The sequence below is a fragment of the Engystomops pustulosus genome, chromosome 4 (assembly GCF_040894005.1).
Source record: "Engystomops pustulosus chromosome 4, aEngPut4.maternal, whole genome shotgun sequence".
NCBI lineage: Eukaryota > Metazoa > Chordata > Amphibia > Anura > Leptodactylidae > Engystomops > Engystomops pustulosus.
In genome coordinates this window covers 155233723-155251851 of record NC_092414.1, presented here as the reverse complement: position 1 = coordinate 155251851, position 18129 = coordinate 155233723, and the positions used below count along the sequence as shown (strand labels likewise).

Sequence of the window (18129 nt, the reverse complement as noted above, 5' to 3'; positions counted from 1 at the left end):
CAGGAATACAGTTAAGCTTTGCCGCCCGAAACCCGAGAACATCCTGGTGGCTGATTTGGCCTTGCAATTAATAAAATGCACAGAGACTGAAAAGCCACCACATACCCTGGGACAGAAGACAGATGACTGAGAAATAAAGGGAGATCTCTCTATAGAATGACACATATAATCAGGGGCTTAAAAAAAACGCAAAATACCACATCATATTCTCAATTTTTTTTATTTTCCAATTTTCAATGATAGCTAATTAGTTACAGTGTTAATAATGCAAACATTTGCTAAGCACAAGACAATTCATTGTTAGCACTCCAGCTTTAGTGTAAATACTTGGATGACTTTTTGAGAATCTATTTCAATTACAGTATATTTTTTTATTATAAGTTATACAATAAATCCACATATCTGTCCTCTTTTGGTTAGTTCATTAAGAAATATCATACACCTTGCTGTTAATGACATAAATTAGAGAAAGCTCTCTGTGTTATATGTGTTAAGTTATCAAGTTACTACTATGACTACAATATATCCATGCAAAAGAACCAGTGGCTTTTCCCCAATCCCCCTCAAGTAATATTCTGAGCTGCTGGAGGAAAGCTATGGTCATATACACCCAGTATAACTGTACAGAAGGGCTCCTGAGATTATTTAGCATGTGAATTCATAGTTCATGGCCAGTGTCATTGTAGCATATACAAGCCATTGGGAAATATTTCACATATGAACCAATACTTTTAGACTAACTTCCCCCTAAAGTTAGTTCCTGTTGCTTAGAGGTGTTAAAAAATGTGTACACCAGGACACAACTTTAAAGTGCCCCCTAATGTAGGGGTCCATCTAAGCATAGCAACTATAATGGAGGTTCTGCAGTGAATTCCATGACAAATTCCTCATGCAGATGTTGTAGCAGATTTTGCAGTATATTCACTGATAAACCACCCTGCTACATTATAAATCCCAGTTAATTGTTACCATAAGGTAAACAACTTGCTTACATCTTACATGGGGGTTTTGGAACTTTAGGATAAGAAATGAAATAAAATAAAAGTAATATACCGTATATGTAATTTAGAAAGAAGCTGTCACCCCTCCTGACACATTGTTTAAACTACAATTTAGGGGTATATCTGTGTGGTCACTTCTGATTGGATAGTATCAGACAGGTGTTTTTTTGTAAAACAAGGGCATAAGAAGCTAAAAGAAGAGCGGATCCTGCCAAAGGGGACACACAACTGCATTACAATAGTTCATCCTATTGGTAGATGTCCTTTCACTCCTCCCCCAAAACCCAGCCCCATGAGGTACACGTAGTGCCACAGTTGTTTATGTTATACACCTTTAGCAACCACTGTTTAAAGAGAGGTTACAGGCTGTCATTTTGAAAATCATGTGAAAATAAAACATCTTAAAGGGACTTTCTCAAATTTCCATGTTATCTCCTTTCCACTTTCCATTTATAATAGGGAACGGGATCCTTGTTCTTCCTTATCCTTCTTCCAAATTACAGGCCCCATCAATCAGCATGATACTCTCTATTCTGTGGATGAATAACAACATGGAATTGTGTGACAATCCCTTTAATTTCCCCTTTGAGGCTTTAACAATTTCTTGGCTCCGGAATGTGTCGATATGTTTTAAAGTACAGTAACAAGGACTCCCCTGGCCCGGGGAGACAAAGATGAGGGATTGAGCTCCATGTAAAGAAACACAGCACATAAATAATTGTGTCGACAAGTGAGAGCTTTAATGAAAGAAGCAGATAAGAAGACTATACATGTCCCAAGAAAAAGCCCTACTTCAAACATGGAGACATGCCCTCTTCTGAGCAACAAAAGCTCAATTATCACAAAACAGGGGGTAGAAATCTATTTAGAAGCCATTTTACTGTAGACTGTGGATAAGAATATCAAGCTAGGGATGTGACCGCATAACCCTCCAGCGTTCAGCCATCTACAGAATAAAGTGACACTTCCCAAGAGTAAAAAAACATTTTACTTCCATGGCAAAAAAATATTTGGTCATAAAACCAATTATATTATGAAACAAAAAACATGAACATTTTTATAAAAAGAACAATTTAAGAAAAACAATTGTCTACCTTTTGCCATGATTTCTACATAATTGTATCTCTGCAAAGATATATTCTACAGGTATGTAAACTATCCAAAAGATGAAGGCGTATGAGCAGGTAATACTAACCAAGGAACCAGTTGACACTGTCCGGTCATTTATGTGGGCCTATCTGACAACTGCTTCTAATGGAAGTTGAGCTGTGAAATATACAGGCGATCCCAGACTTACAGACGGACCCCTCTGGTGAAGCTCACTGGATGCTTTACTTTAGGTCCCAGGCTGCAATGATCAGCTGTAAGGTGTCTGTTATGACGTTTTATTGATAATCCTTAGTTCCTATGACAGCACAAAACTTTGAAAATTAAATTGTTACTGGGACAAAGAAAATTTTTGTCTGGAGTTACAATTATAAAATATACAGTTCGGACTTACAAGAAAATTCAACTTAAGTACAAACCTAAAGAACCTATCTTGTACATAACTGTCTGTACATGTAAATTATCACACACAGACTTCTCATACCAATAGAGGGAAATCATCCTGTGTGTGTGAGGTAAGTGGGCCTATCACTGTACCTCCTACAAGTCCAATCACAATTCATCTGGCTCAAAGAAACACACATATATCCAGTGTAGGTCTGGCCCAGCAGAGAATCATTGCATCTCCTGGTGGGAATAGGCTCCAACCTTACACTGGACCCCAGGGATATGTGCTTGTCGTGATTAAGGCGTGATCCGCCTGAAACGTGTAGACGTTTATTAATTGTCAATGGTGAACTTTTGAATAAATACATGTGAAGCTGGAAATTATGGCTGGACCGTGACCTTATTCTATGGACCCCAGGGATATAACAGAAGACAATCTAATTTGCAATCTAGTAGAGGATTTTCTGCATGGTCGCTGCTGAGAATAATTTTATTTGGTGGGTACAAGGAACCCCAGTCTGACACTGCATCAGTCACAGGACTTGGCTATTATCCCATCACTTGCTGTGCTCTGATAATAGAAATTACCTTAAGGGATCACTCTTATATAAGGAAACAATGTTTAGATATGTTCTATTGATGGATTTTTTAACTCCAGTTCTCTGGATTGGGATATACGATATCACATAAAGTGACCTAGCATAATAAAATCTAGTGCAATAGTGTCTTCTATGTGCGTGAGACTGAACCGTGATACAGACCAGTCTCTAATAGTACATGCTGATTCACAGGACAGTGTAACTACTGGGAAACTGTTACTGTAATACCAGCAACTTCTAAGCAATCATTCTGATAGTACAAGTATGGGATGTGCCACAGACTTGAATAAATAAAATGCACAGAATATCAGCAAAATAAAGTCAAGAAAATACACCAAAAACACAGCAAACATTAATAAAACCATCAGCTGAAAATAATACTGTGAACTGAAACACTCAAATATGACATAAAAACTCCATAAAGGACTATACATTAGGATTTTACTGAGATCCTATTTGTTCTTTAAGGCTTTTTAGATATTTTATTAAAAACTGCTATTTTTCCAGCGATTCTTCTGTGCTTAAAGCTGCCTGTTCCTTCTTTCCAGGTGCAGTAAAGAATGGTGGCTCACCCTGACAAAGATCACATTGGACTGTAAACATTCTGGATAATAAAGAGATGAGGATTTTATTTGTAGTGCCTAATACGAATACTGGAACATCAGAAGAACACAAAACACAGCAGCACATTAATATGCATAGTAAACCACGGTGCTAAGAAACATCCACGTAACATGGTAAGCAGGGATTTGTTCCCAATACTTTTATAGAAAGTTTTTCTTGTAACCCTAACATAAATAATGATGTAATTTGGCTAATGTATGCTTATACAGTTATGTACACAGCCATATTGATCAGACAGACTACCACTTTATAGCCTAACACAATAATCCATAGCTTCCTTCTCACATATATATATATATATTCTCTTCTATAAACACATTTCCTGCCTCACATCCCTGCTTCTCTTATTAGGAAGGCAACAGTTACTGTTCCTAGGACATCTGATCCAAGACCAAGGCAAGTCCCCAAACCTCAAGACGGGAAAGACAATATGAGCAATTGGAAACCACGTGCCACCTGCCCAGCAGTCTCTTCTACATGATGTACAATTCACAGGAGATATGTGACTTAGTATCTAAGGGTGCAATGGTGAATTCCAGAATGCTTCCAGTGTTACCAAGAGGTCTGAGCGATTGGAGATCGGTGATGATTTATTTACACACGTGAGATGAATCCTAGGCCGAGACTGCTAGGGATCTGAATGGTTTCCAGAGCAAGAGATGATGGATTGAATGGGAAGGTGACAGGGAAGATATGCTTGGCATCCATTAGCAGCTGAGGGGAGTCTTTCCGGTCCCTTAGACGCAACTGAAATTAGAGGACAAAGAGTTATACATTTTTCTAGACAAAAATTGTAATAAAAATAAATATGCATCTTGCATTTTGCTCTTAGTGTGGTTTACTGGTCTAATACATTGTATTATCCTAATGCCACTTGCTACTGCTGCCCATGTCGGGTAGCCTTGTACCCACAACCCAAAAACTGATCGCCATCAAACCAGCTTCTGTAACACGTGGAGACTATGGTCAGCCAAATGTTTCTACTATATAATGCCACCCAGAACAAGAAGCAATGTTGCTGTATGATCCTGTTGACATGTCCTCTTACAAAGTTTTTTTCTACTGTGGCCTTGGCTATAAGAAGTTGCTGAGTTAAGGGTCTCACCTCATACACCGTTATAAAACAGGGGACAGAGCTGTGAATGCACGGGTTATAAATTCACATCACTGGCAGGTGCAGAGGACCTAGATGTCCTAAGTGGCCAATCTTTAAAGCTCCTAAACTCCTAACTTTAACTACCCCTAAAAGCTTACATCTTTCCTAATTGGCATTTAATATTGATAATCACAGCGACCTCACTATATATCTATCATTACTGTAGAAGATACAAATACTTTACCTGTATGTTACGTATAAACGATACCAAAACTCTCTCTTCAAATTCATTTACAGGAGTATAAAGATTCAACACTTTCACAATCTGTGGAGACAACATCCTTTGTTATACATTTTAACTGCAGAAACAGCTAAACACATTATTGGACCTATACTCTACCTATAGCATTTACAGATCCTACATCATTCATCACATAAGCATATCTTGAGACATGTACACTAGAACTCTGCATCTGATATTATGAGATTTTTAAAAAAGTTTTCTTTTGTGCCCTGTACTAGGGCTCCCCTGCAAAGGAACACGCCACAAACACAGGCAGGATTACAGGAAAAGATCCTGCTCCGAGTTTTAAGCTTGCACAAGGATCCGTGGAAATGACAGCATGTGCGTAATCCAGTGGAAATGAACTTGTCTATGTGTTAAATGAATTAATACCACGCTGATCATTTGCATAAGGGCTTAGCACTTGTAATATGTGGCCGGGTACCTGGGCAGTAGTCAGAGCATTGCACATTGAGCAGATGGCCTCTGCATCCTCATCCGTTTTCTTCTTTACTTGTAGCAATTGTGCAGCCTGAATTAACGGTTCAAGTGTCTCCTTTGCTCCACTGTTCATCAGATTTTTGTCTCGTAGCCATTCTTCAAGCTGGCTCACATTGTACCTGTAGAAAGACATACAAAATTCTGTCATTTCTGTCTATGTCATATAACATGATCCCATCATCAAGCTCTAGGTCTAAAGCTGCATCTTATCTCAAAATGTATTTTGATCGTTTTATTTGGATTGTTTACATTTTCAAGTGCGGATAACATGAACACATTCCCAGCATTGGACAAATTTAAGCACTTCATATACAAAAGACTATGAGGGGAATGCATCAGTGTCGTCACGTTAGTTTTCTGGCATAAATAGGTGGAGGAATTGTTGCATCTGCAGTTTTGCGCCATATTTGTACCTTTGTGCCTACCTACTCAATTTATCATTTCTTCTTCCAAACGGCAGAAATGTCAAAGCAATCCAGATGTGCAAGTCAGATTTATAACGTATGACTTTCTAAAAGGTTTCACATTTTTGTGCAAAACACTCTAGCCCCCATCTCTAATAGGAAATCGTATTGAACTATTCACTATGCACATTAGATTTTCCATAGTGCATTATAGAGCTTCATAATTGTGGCACATAAGGAGTTAATGTCTGCCCTAGATATACACCTGAATAGTTACAAGATTCACAAATTTGTTGCAACTAGTTTTTCCTACTCCATGAGGGGTCGCAATTCATAAATCTCTTGACCACTTAGGGATTCTGATGATAAATGAAGTGTAAGTTAACTGAAGTGAAAACTGGACTGGGTTGGAAAAAGATAAATAAAGTAAATTTGGCACAGATCGACAGATAATTAGAAATGTCTTTTTTATTACTCTCCCTATTAATTCATAATAATCCACTAGTCTGGGAAATTTACCCCAATGGCTTTTATGTGTTTGGAATCAGATGGGCTCAAATAAGTTTTTTTTTAATTTTTTTAAAAATGTTTTAACACTTTTATTCTCTCAAAAGACATCATATGTATGGAAATATCCCTCACCTTATCTGCATCCCTTTGCTCCATGAACACATGTCCTTTCTGAGCAGCAGATTATTGAGAGTGACGGCACCTATAATGTAGAACATCTGCTTCACCACCTGCTTGATAAGCTCGGGGTCCATCCCGTGCTGGCACAATATGGAATGGAACGTGTTGAGTTGCCTCACTATGGAGTCCAAGGTGTATGTTCCTTCATCAGCTATACTGGATGTTCTCTTTCGCAAACCTGTCGGCTTAACCCCTGAGACGCCTTGAATCGTCTCGTGTTCCAACATACCAGAAACTGAAATACACAAAATAAAATACATTACTGAACATCAAACAAAAGATTCCCCATATTAATCTATAAAGAATTAGAGGATGATGATATATGTCACAACCTTTTCAGTCAACAAATGCATACAATTGAAGCCCCACTAAAAATAACGTGTCAATACATAAAAACAAGGGTGGATGTATTAGGATGAGGGTTTTATACGTCATACACATACTCTTATAAATATAGTAACAAGGAAGGAAGACTCCATTTGGAAATGTTTCCATTTAAGGCCATCTCTTATAAAATTGGCACATCTTTTGGCAGTAGAGTGCTGGTTGTCCATGGGGATCCTCTAAGTCGTCTCTAGTGAGTGTGATGCGTCCAACTCACCTCACACTGGCAATGTGTGCTGGCTGGAGCGTCTGGCCGAACGCTGAAAGCCAGCACGTGAGTTGAGTTCCGGTTGTACAAGCTGCGCTAGAGTATAAGGGGCCTTACACCGGGCCCTACATGTGACGTGACACATACATTACATTTCCAGTTTTATTGTTTTCAAACAAAGAAACAATGATGACTGAACACACAAAGTATCTTTATTATCCTTCAATATTACCAAAAGTTTGCCTCTATTAACTAGCACAAGAACATGCCAATTTCTCACCGATCATTGGTTGCAGGATGTTCTCCAGTACTCTGACCAGCTGCTGATATATCTGAATAGCCAAATCACTCAACACTTGTCTGTATTCCGCAAGATCAAAATTGGTGAGACAGTGTTCATTCTGCCGATTTGTGTTATGCTTCATAAAGGCCTGGAAAGAGTGGAAAGAAATCAGTCATCATCACTTGTCTTCCGGACTCAACTTTTAGTAACTGGGTTAAAAAGAAAATATGAATAAAATCTTTATAAGTGACGGTATTTCTATGTGACTTGCTGGGAGAGGTCTATTCCATAATGTAATCATAGTTTCTGCTGGGAGAAGGGGACTTCTAGCATGGACGATCATGGGGCTGGAAGTCTGGGTCCCTGCACAAAATACAGTCTGGAAAATATAACTAAATATTAACCAAATAGGGCTGAGTGAAATCGGTCTTAGAGATGGAGCTTGCAAAGGGGTCAAGGGGCTAAAAATTGACATTTGGAAATCAAGGCTAGAAATAATATCACTCTTCATGTACAGACTAAATTGCTTCTTTTTGAAATATCACTATAAAGGAACTTTCATGTTATAGAGCAGGAGGAGCTGAGCAGACGGATATATATAGGTCTGCAGGAAAAAATTCAGTTAAATCCTTTTCTTTGCTAAGAAGTCCAGTAGGAGGTTTTACTTTCCTGTATGACTCTACAATAACAGATTAGCTCCACCTACTGGACTCCTCAGTAAAGAGCGAGCAGGAATTGACAAGTTATATTGAACCTCTATTTAGAAAATAATGAATCGATCTGCTCAGCTTTTCAGGCTCACAGACAGAACTGAATGTACAAGAAGGCAGGATTCATCTGACAGGTAACAAAAAGTAGAATAAAAATATTCAACAATCAGATGTAATGATACCTCTTCTCCGCTGTATTGCTTCAGACAGTGAAGGAATCGGCAGGTGTTGGAAAGCCAGAAGGACACAGTTTCAAAGTCATCCCCTCTTTTCTGAAATAAAAAAAAACATATCTAGAAAAACTTTACTGGAAGATGCTACTCTGTTTCCATTTGTCACCACTGCATGTACTGGGTAGCCGTGCCATTGCTCAGCATAGAGTATATTGGGTAACTGTGCCATTGCTCAGCACTGTGTATACTGGGTAGCCATGCCATTGCTCAGCACTGAGTATACTGGGTAGCAGTGCCATTGCTAAGCACGGAGTATACTGGGTAGCTGTGCCATTGCTAAGCATAGAGTATATTGGATAACTGTGCCATTGCTCAGCATAGAGTATACTGGGAATCGGCACCATTGCTGAGCACTGAGTACACTGGGTAGCCGTGCCATTGCTCAGCACTGAGTATACTGGGTAGTTGTGTCATTGCTCAGCATAGAATATACTGGGTAGCCGTGCCATTGTTCAGCACTGAGTACACTGGTTAGTTGTGCCATTGCTAGGCAGTGGAGATGTCTTGCTCCTATAGAAGCCTGTAAGGATGTCACTTCTGGCTTGGAGCCATGTTACATTACAGTTCCAAAATTTCACTTCTTCTCGTCAATCATAACATGGTCACGGTCATACGGAGCGACTCACATCATTACTTCTATCTAGGCGAGTCTCTAGGGACTCATTCCAAAAATATAGTGCATACACCACTTTGATCTGCAGCCACATAACCTATTACACAGCAAATTATCCGCATAGTACAGGAAGAATATATATTTCCACACCGACTTCTATATACCAGACCAGTGATATGTTAAAACACAATCTTGGATCCTTTGCCATACTATTCAAAGAGTAGTTAAACCCCTTTAATATGAAAGGGGGGGGGGGATTTTTTAAAGTTAGGAATAATTTAGATAACTGATAACATGATAGACTTATGTTTCATCCAATTTCTTATACATCGGTTACACTAATACCTGACCTTCAAGATCTTTTTGATGCCATTAATGGTTGATGTGAGCAAGGAACGGACTTTCTGATCATCATTGAGGTAATCGGCATGTCGCACACACATGAACAGTATGTAAGCTGGAAGGCCTGGGATAAGGTTCACAGCAACACCACGAGGCTTCAACTCTGTTTACAAGGAAAAGAATCAACACCATCAACAACAATGAGCAGCTAGGAAATAAAATCTGTGTCCAGTCCTTGGAATCAGACCATGTGCTGGTCAGATCCCATGGACGTAACATGTACGTGTGCAGGGGGCCTAACCAATAATAACTTAACAAGTGCCCATGAATGAGATTATACACATTACACTTCAGCTGAACATACAGATTTGGACAGGACAATATGAGGTGTACATTTAGCAAATCTACAAGGAAAGAAGGATGCTCGATCCATTGTTCAAATGAGATAAGCTGCAGACACAAGGTTTGGGCAATTAAAAATACTGTACATACTCGTGTATAACCAGTTTTTAAGCACAAAAAATGTGCTGAAAAACCTTACCTCGGCTTATACATGAGTTCATAAAAAAAATAAACTTACATTCTCACCTTTCCGCGCCTCCTCTTCTGTGTTCTCCGTCACGCTTCTGTCCTCGAGGCTCCTCTTCGGTCTTCTGTTACATCCAGCAGAGACGCGGCCATGCTCTCTGCCGGCAGGCTCATACTATGACGTCATCAGTGGCTGCTTCATAGCTATTACAGAAGACAGAAGAGGAGCCGCGGGGACTGGAGCATCGCGGAGAAGACAGAAGAGACGCGTTGAGCATCAGGGAGTGGCGCCGAACATTGGGACCACCCGAAGGTGATTATGTAACTTAACTTTTTTTTTTTAAAGTGCTGGGCAAACTGGGGGCTGGCCATATACTATGGTGGACCGGCTGGCCGTATACTACAGGGGGCTGGCCGGCCGTATACTACAGGGGGCTGGCCGGCCGTATACTACAATGTATTTCCCACCCTTTGCTTATGCTCAAGTCAATAGGATTTTCCAGTTTTTGATGGTAAAATTAGGGGCTTCGGCTTTTACTCAAATATATACGGTACATGAATGTCTGACAAATGCAAGCATGCACACTCACCGGCCACTTTATTAGGTACACCATGCTAGTAACGGGTTGGACCCCCTTTTGCCTTCAGAACTGCCTCAATTCTTCTTGGCATAGATTCAACAAGGTGCTGGAAGCATTCCTCAGAGATTTTGGTCCATATTGACATGATGGCATCACACAGTTGCCGCAGATTTGTCGGCTGCACATCCATGATGCGAATCTCCCGTTCCACCACATCCCAAAGATGCTCTATTGGATTGAGATCTGGTGACTGTGGAGGCCATTTGAGTACAGTGAACTCATTGTCGTGTTCAAGAAACCAGTCTGAGATGATTCCAGCTTTATGACATGGTGCATTATCCTGCTGAAAGTAGCCATCAGATGTTGGGTACATTGTGGTCATAAAGGGATGGACATGGTCAGCAACAATACTCAGGTAGGCTGTGGCGTTGCAACGATGCTCAATTGGTACCAAGGGGCCCAAAGAGTGCCAAGAAAATATTCCCCACACCATGACACCACCAGCACCAGCCTGAACCGTTGATACAAGGCAGGATAGATCCATGCTTTCTTGTTGTTGACGCCAAATTCTGACCCTACCATCCGAATGTCGCAGCAGAAATCGAGACTCATCAGACCAGGCAACGTTTTTCCAATCTTCTACTGTCCAATTTCGATGAGCTTGTGCAAATTGTAGCCTCAGTTTCCTGTTCTTAGCTGAAAGGAGTAGCACCCGGTGTGGTCTTCTGCTGCTGTAGCCCATCTGCCTCAAAGTTCGACGTACTGTGCATTCAGAGATGCTCTTCTGCCTACCTTGGTTGTAACGGGTGGTGATTTGAGTCACTGTTGCCTTTCTATCAGCTCGAACCAGTCTGCCCATTCTCCTCTGACCTTTGGCATCAACAAGGCATTTCCGCCCACAGAACTGCCGCTCACTGAATGTTTTTTCTTTTTCGGACCATTCTCTGTAAACCCTAGAGATGGTTGTGCGTGAAAATCCCAGTAGATCAGCAGTTTCTGAAATACTCAGACCAGCCCTTCTGGCACCAACAACCATGCCACGTTCAAAGTCACTCAAATCACCTTTCTTCCCCATACTGATGCTCGGTTTGAACTGCAGGAGATTGTCTTGACCATGTCTAAATGCACTGAGTTGCAGCCATGTGATTGGCTGATTAGAAATTAAGTGTTAACGAGCAGTTGGACAGGTGTACCTAATAAAGTGGCCGGTGAGTGTATGTACATAGGAGAATTTTAAAAAAAAAACTGCACGGCCATCTTAAAGGGATTCTTCCATGTGGCTAATGCACAGCTCCTCAAGATGCATTTGGATTAATAATTATAAATCTAGCCAACCTCATACAAGATATAAAAATAAACAGCACAACTCAGTGTATAATACTCAAGAAAAAGCTATGCTAAAAAACTGACCAAATGTAAAAAACAATCAATACAAAATTTTATTAGATCTAACAATACTCCTTGAAGAGGAACAGGGTCAGGGAAGGCGTATCCCACGTGTTTCGTCACATACTTTCCCTGAGGAAGTCACAATATTGTCTTTATATGGACTTTATATTGGAAGGGAACAGAGGATTTGTGATTGATGCCCTGCTTTGTACTCTCTGTGCTCTTTCACAGGTGCTACTCCTCTGTGCGCCTTTGTAAGTGTTTTTATACCTTGTGTGTTCACTTGAGTATTGTTGGATCTAAAAACATTTTGTATTGATTGATTTTTACATTTGGTCTGTTTTTCTGCATCACTTTTTCATGAGTATTATACATCTGTATTTAGATGCAGGACTGCCTCACTTTAGCAGTGCCTGCCCCCTTCTTTGTGTTAGGACCCAGTACAACTCAGTGGCCGCAGTTTTATAAGTGTTGGGGAACCTGGTAAACGATTTTGAATAATAAAATGAATAATCATGTAATGCTTACCTAATATCAGGTTCTTTATCAGCTTGGGTTCATCTTCCCTCTTATACTCCAGCATTCCCTGGAAGTCTTTCTCTTTACGGGGAATATTTACTGGACGGATAGGCTCATCCACTATTTGTCCAGGAGACACATTCTCCATTTGACCAACTACACAAATTAGATTTAGATTAATGATTTTTATCACATATCTAAAGAATCAGTAAATTATCCAGAGACTTCAGAGCTCCCAATTACTTTACAATTTCAGTTTTCCAAAGCAGCTATATAAACAGGCTTAAAGGGTTAAGTATAAACATGTAATAAAATGCAACACATTATTATACACTGTAATTACCTAGGTTTTTTACATCTTATAATATTCAGCTTTAGACTTACCTTCAAGCTCTCCGATTTTCTTGGCAAACACTTTCAGCTGCTTTTTCAGCTTCCGGACTGTCTTATCTTGCTTCTCAAGTTGCTCCATTAGATCCTACAGATATTAACATGCTCTTAATAACAACACTCATTAAACAGGTTCAGATTCTACATTGAGAATGTTAGTAAAAAGAAAGTAACTGAAACTCTAATAAAGTAACAGCGCCATCAAGTGGCTTTCAGCCGATTGTACAGCTTGGATTTATCTTTAATCTGGGCGTATGTTACCAGAACAACTTTTAAGGCAAAAGTATATTCAATCCCGTCTAACTGTGATAAATACATTATAAGCAGAGGCAGAGTTTAAAGATGCATGTAAGGGATTTAATGTGATAAATATACCACAACTAAAAGGCTGTAATACGAAATGACCTATAACTGTGCAGTTTCATGCAGTAGTACTGTATGTTACGTCATGTGCAATGGATCACTGGAAGGAAACAGGTTCCATGCTATGCTTGGGGAATTATTTTTTCTGCGAATATAATAGTTTTGTTATCCAGATTTTAATTTGGCTTCTAAAAAGGATGACAATAGTTCTCTATATTAAATTCTACCCTTTTAAGATAATTCATACAGGATTCATTCACTTATTCTATGTGGCAGTATTGTATTCTGTAAGAACATTACTACAGCACCTTTTAAGGTCAACTATCCATCAATATTCATGGAAAACATACTGGTTAATCTGTGTGCGCTATATAAAGTATTATTATTATTACTGTAAGGCTCATAGCATATCAATTGCAACATGCTTGATCCTTTTGTTAACAAGTGAGATAACACTGCACTGTGTTTTCTAATGAAGTCAAGGTTTCTGTCTTCATGCTCAGTAAAACCTTAAGTAGTAAATTTTCACTTTAAGGCTCAGTTCACACCTGCATTCGGTAAGTTTTGTTCCCCTTTAATCTTAATGATTAAAGAATGTCCTAGTAATTTAGGACAGTAATTGGTTCTGATAATTTATACATCTGTTTCCAATAAGAATTTCACTGGTTCATCGTATGAGACACAATTCTTCTACCTTAGAATTGTCTACGGCTCTTTTGCTATGGAACCAAAAAAAGTCTATTTCCTGGACTGAACAATAGTCTGGGTCCCAGGCTCATAGTCATACATTATGGTAGAAATCCTTGCATACCAGCTGGTTCTAGAATGGAGCTATAATCCCTAGGGACTCCTGGCATTATAATAGGACTACAAGGCTACAGGTCCTGGGGCAGTGTTTGTTCCAGAAAATACAGTGATTACGTACATAGCCCATATTTTACGTCTGGAAGAAGCCCTTGAGAATGACTTAAAACTAGTATGGTACAACCCCCATATTACAAAAGTGCCATGGAAAATGACCCATGGGGATTTAACTTGATGAAACCCAACACTATTCAGCGTGTGCATACAATGTGATCCGCTTACTCAGCATGCAAACTTGTCTTTAGGTGGAGTTAGTAAGAAAATGTGCACTTGACGTAGGACTCAACATGGAGACATGAAACATTGCGACAAAAAGCTGTGGGGTAATAAAGAGAGCATAGCCTTGGGAAGCAAACGTATCTAGACGGGCAGCCTAAACTGCTGTTAGTTCTCTATGAGACGGCTAAAGGCGACAGAACAATCAGGCACATGATTTACATACAATGATCCGTCTGTAAAGTGAAATCCGGTACGACTGATACTTCATGGGATCATCTGCATATAATTCCTCAAAATACTGAAAAAACAGGCAGATTGGATGGACCCTCTTTCAGCAGTAGGTGACTTAATAAACATTATTAAATGTGTCTCTTGACTGTGGATCACACATATACAATATATATTTATAGCAAAACTAACACATTCTCAAATTCTTTTGCAATTCTTAATATGGACTGGTCTAGAAACTGGCATTATTAAATTACAGGTAAGAATCTATAACTCGGTGTGACCCAGACAGTAGTTGAAAAGCCACTGCCACCTATTGGGCTTCTGCATGTTGCTCTGTGGCATTTGGCAGTGCAGATGCCATCGTGCTCTAGAGACCACAGCTAAAACCCCTTATCTGGGTCAAACCCATACCACAAGCTGTAAAAACGGTGCAAACAATCAAGTTATTACTGGCATCTTACTAAAAGGTGGACATACCCTTGAAGTGTACACAAAATGGTATGTTTATATGTATATAAACACAATGAAGATTTTCCGGGAAATCCATTCCGCAATGCACGTTACATGCATATCTGCATCGCATTCCGTTTCCAAGTCTAGATGTACAATGCCAAGTCTATATTTGTAGATGTACAATTATTTTTCCCTGCACCTCAAATAAAACTATTCTATCATGACCTATCAATTTGTCAGGTAACAGACTACAGGAAAAAAGGGCAAATATGTTTTCCAGGTTAGAAAAAGGAAAAACCACAGACTATAAACAGATGAATCTGTCCCCCTCTTTGCTAGACCGCAAAATGTATGAAATATATGTCTGATGAGGTTGATGAGGCCCACAAATCTGGATGGAAAATCTGCAATCATTACACGATTTGTAGAAATTTCCATTGCCCCCAAAATAAAACTTAAAACAACAAGCAAAGATAGGTTGTGTAGGTGGACATTGCCTTTAAATGAACATGTGAGATTACTGTGAATAATGAATGAAGGAATGATTGCACAGATATGATTGGTGCTTAGAGATCTGTTGCATGAAGTAAGCCGGACAACCAAGTTGAGCTCATTTCTATCACATACCAAGTTTTCATTGGTCAATCGGGTGATTTCATGCTGTAAACTGGCTTCAATGCGAGCCTCAGGGGGCAGCTGGAGGTTTTGGGCCAGGAGTTGTTGCTGACGATTGTTCTCTTCCTTTAGACCCTGGATCTCTCCTCTGAGAGACTCCACTTCGTTTTCATAGCTCTTCTTCTGTGATTGTAGCTGTGACTCTAGGACCCTGCAATGTAGGAAGACAGCGGCAGACACTTAATACACAAATCTTCATGATCAGGCACAAGCGGGCATAGCAGCGGCAGCAAAGCTCCAGCTCCCCTCACCACTGCATGCCATGAAACCCATCAGCACAAGAATTGTTATAGCCAACACTCAAGTAGTACATATATCAGGCGTATCAGAAAGTCATGGATAAGTTATGGAGGTTACAGAATAAAGTCATTGTTGTAAGCAATTCACACTTATTTTCTATTAAAACCTTTAGTAAATGGTTACAAATAAAGGCAAGTATCACCATTGTTAAAGAAAGTCTTGAAATATTCTTCATATATTGGCTTCTAGCATTGCTAACCTGGTACATAAGACATAGGTCTTGGACAGCACTGAAACAGCAAGTCTATGAGGACACTGTAAGGACCAAATTATTTCAATCAAATTACACATATGTCTACCAGTGTTCATGCCAACTAGGAAGTATGACTGATGTGGACACCCAAACAATATCCCACTAACTAGGTTGTACCAGCAGCGCCGAACAGTATTTGTTTCCACAATTACCAAAGATATTACACTTAAAGAAAGGGCAGACCTGAAAAATATGCAAAGGTGTAATATATTAAAAGTAAGGTCCAGTTCACAACTGCATTTGGACTTCTGCTATAAAATTCCATCATAGTGGAATTTGAGCAGAAATTTGGATGGAAACTACAGAACATTTTTTTCCATCTGAAATAACAGAAGTGGTGCAAACGGACACTAACAGAAGACATTGATGTCTATAGACATTTTAATAGATCCTTTATTCTTCCATCATAGTTGTAACAGAATTTGATATCAGAAGTCCAAAAGCAAATGTGAACTGGAACTTCCTATGTTTTGTGAATATTATGAGCTATAAAAACACATTAAATAGTATTAAATATTCCATATGCTCATTGATCTGCTTAGGAAAGACAGCAAAACAGACAGAATTTCACTCAGCAAAAAATGTTATTCTCTTTCTACAGAGAAATGAACCAACTAAATGTGACACACTAAAGAATTACATGAACATATTCAGCCAAGACAATATATATCCATTTACCACTAGTAAATTATGTGTCAAATCTACACTACAGTATCTTATAGATCAGATGACATTTTCTAAATTTATTCTAGATTGTGTTGGAGTCAATTAGATTTTTCAGCTGGATGCAAACTAGAAAGGAAATAAATAATTTTTGCAACTAGGTAAAAAGTAGTAACTGATATCAATCACTAGTGGGCAGATGCATTAAATTACAATGTTAAGTCCTATGTAAGTATATAGAATGGCAAACCAACACCAATACCTGTGTGCGGCTAAAGGGTATTTCCAAGATCACAACATTGATGGTGTTTCCCTAGGTCATGAATATTGGGGAAGTTACAACTCTTGTCATAACTTTGGTCACATAAAGTTTAGACAATACCATACACCTGAACAATGTTCACAAAGTTGGAGCTTCTCCAAAATGGGGAAAAATCATAAATAGTCAGAACATCTGTTACTAAGTGTAAGGTAATCGGTTGTGAGGGGGTCAGATGGTCAATTTGGTATTAATAGTCTATTGTAAGAAAAGACCAAAAGTGCTCTAACGTAAAGATTCTGGGCCCCAATGAAAAATCCACACCATCCTTTATAGTACTTGTCTCATATAGAGACAATATAGTTTATTGGCCCAATATGGTTTATAGTCCTGGGTGCAATTGCAACATCTATGTCCCCTAAAAGTATTTCACTGCCTTCAGTCAATAATGTGATCATGAAAAAACCTTTATTAGCACTATTAGGCAACATTCAGAAATACCTGCTGGGTATTACATAGCAATGCATTTATCCAATTTAGAATTGTATCGAAGTACCAATTACAGCAAGCAGAGATCCGACAGGTGAATAGAAACAACCCAAAGAGAAAATAAGCAACCTGCATGCCACAGATGAGCCCACCATCATACCCAGTTATGTGCTGTAAACCTGCACCAATCACATCTATAAGGAGTCATTACAAGTCTCTCACTGAGGACAACAAACACATTCAGGCAATTTAAGGGAACCCGTCAGCACCATCTAGCCCAACAAACCAAAGGTCTGTAGTGAGTTGCTCTGCATGATAAAATTTTAGGACCTTTAGTTTAGGTGGTTCAATATGCCTGACAGGTTCCCTTTAATGCTAGATCGGCCAATTGAACTCCTGTTATCGTGCTTGGTATTTTGTGGACCTATGTTGTGCATGGTTTAAGCTTTTGGCAGTGTTAGTAAAATGCAAAATATTCCCATGGTGAT

At 39.2% G+C, this 18129-nt stretch overlaps 1 protein-coding gene across 5 annotated transcripts in view; it reads right to left on the bottom strand.

Annotated features, from left to right (window-relative positions):
- Positions 1–203: 203 nt before the first annotated feature.
- Positions 204–18129, bottom strand: part of MYO5A (myosin VA) — a 99077-nt gene continuing 81151 nt past the window's right edge. For 3 of the 5 annotated variants that reach the window (XM_072148202.1, XM_072148201.1, XM_072148204.1), the window contains 11 exons: positions 15630–15828; positions 14542–14616; positions 12867–12960; positions 12492–12638; positions 9474–9628; positions 8460–8549; positions 7565–7715; positions 6645–6927; positions 5543–5717; positions 5059–5139; positions 204–4465 (listed from right to left, as the gene is read on the bottom strand). In XM_072148202.1, the coding sequence (XP_072004303.1) occupies positions 4313–4465; positions 5059–5139; positions 5543–5717; positions 6645–6927; positions 7565–7715; positions 8460–8549; positions 9474–9628; positions 12492–12638; positions 12867–12960; positions 14542–14616; positions 15630–15828 (1603 nt within the window). In that variant the 3' untranslated portion in view covers positions 204–4312. The remainder of the gene's footprint in view (positions 4466–5058; positions 5140–5542; positions 5718–6644; positions 6928–7564; positions 7716–8459; positions 8550–9473; positions 9629–12491; positions 12639–12866; positions 12961–14541; positions 14617–15629; positions 15829–18129) is intronic. The other 2 variants (XM_072148203.1, XM_072148205.1) reach the window with 1 other exon arrangement.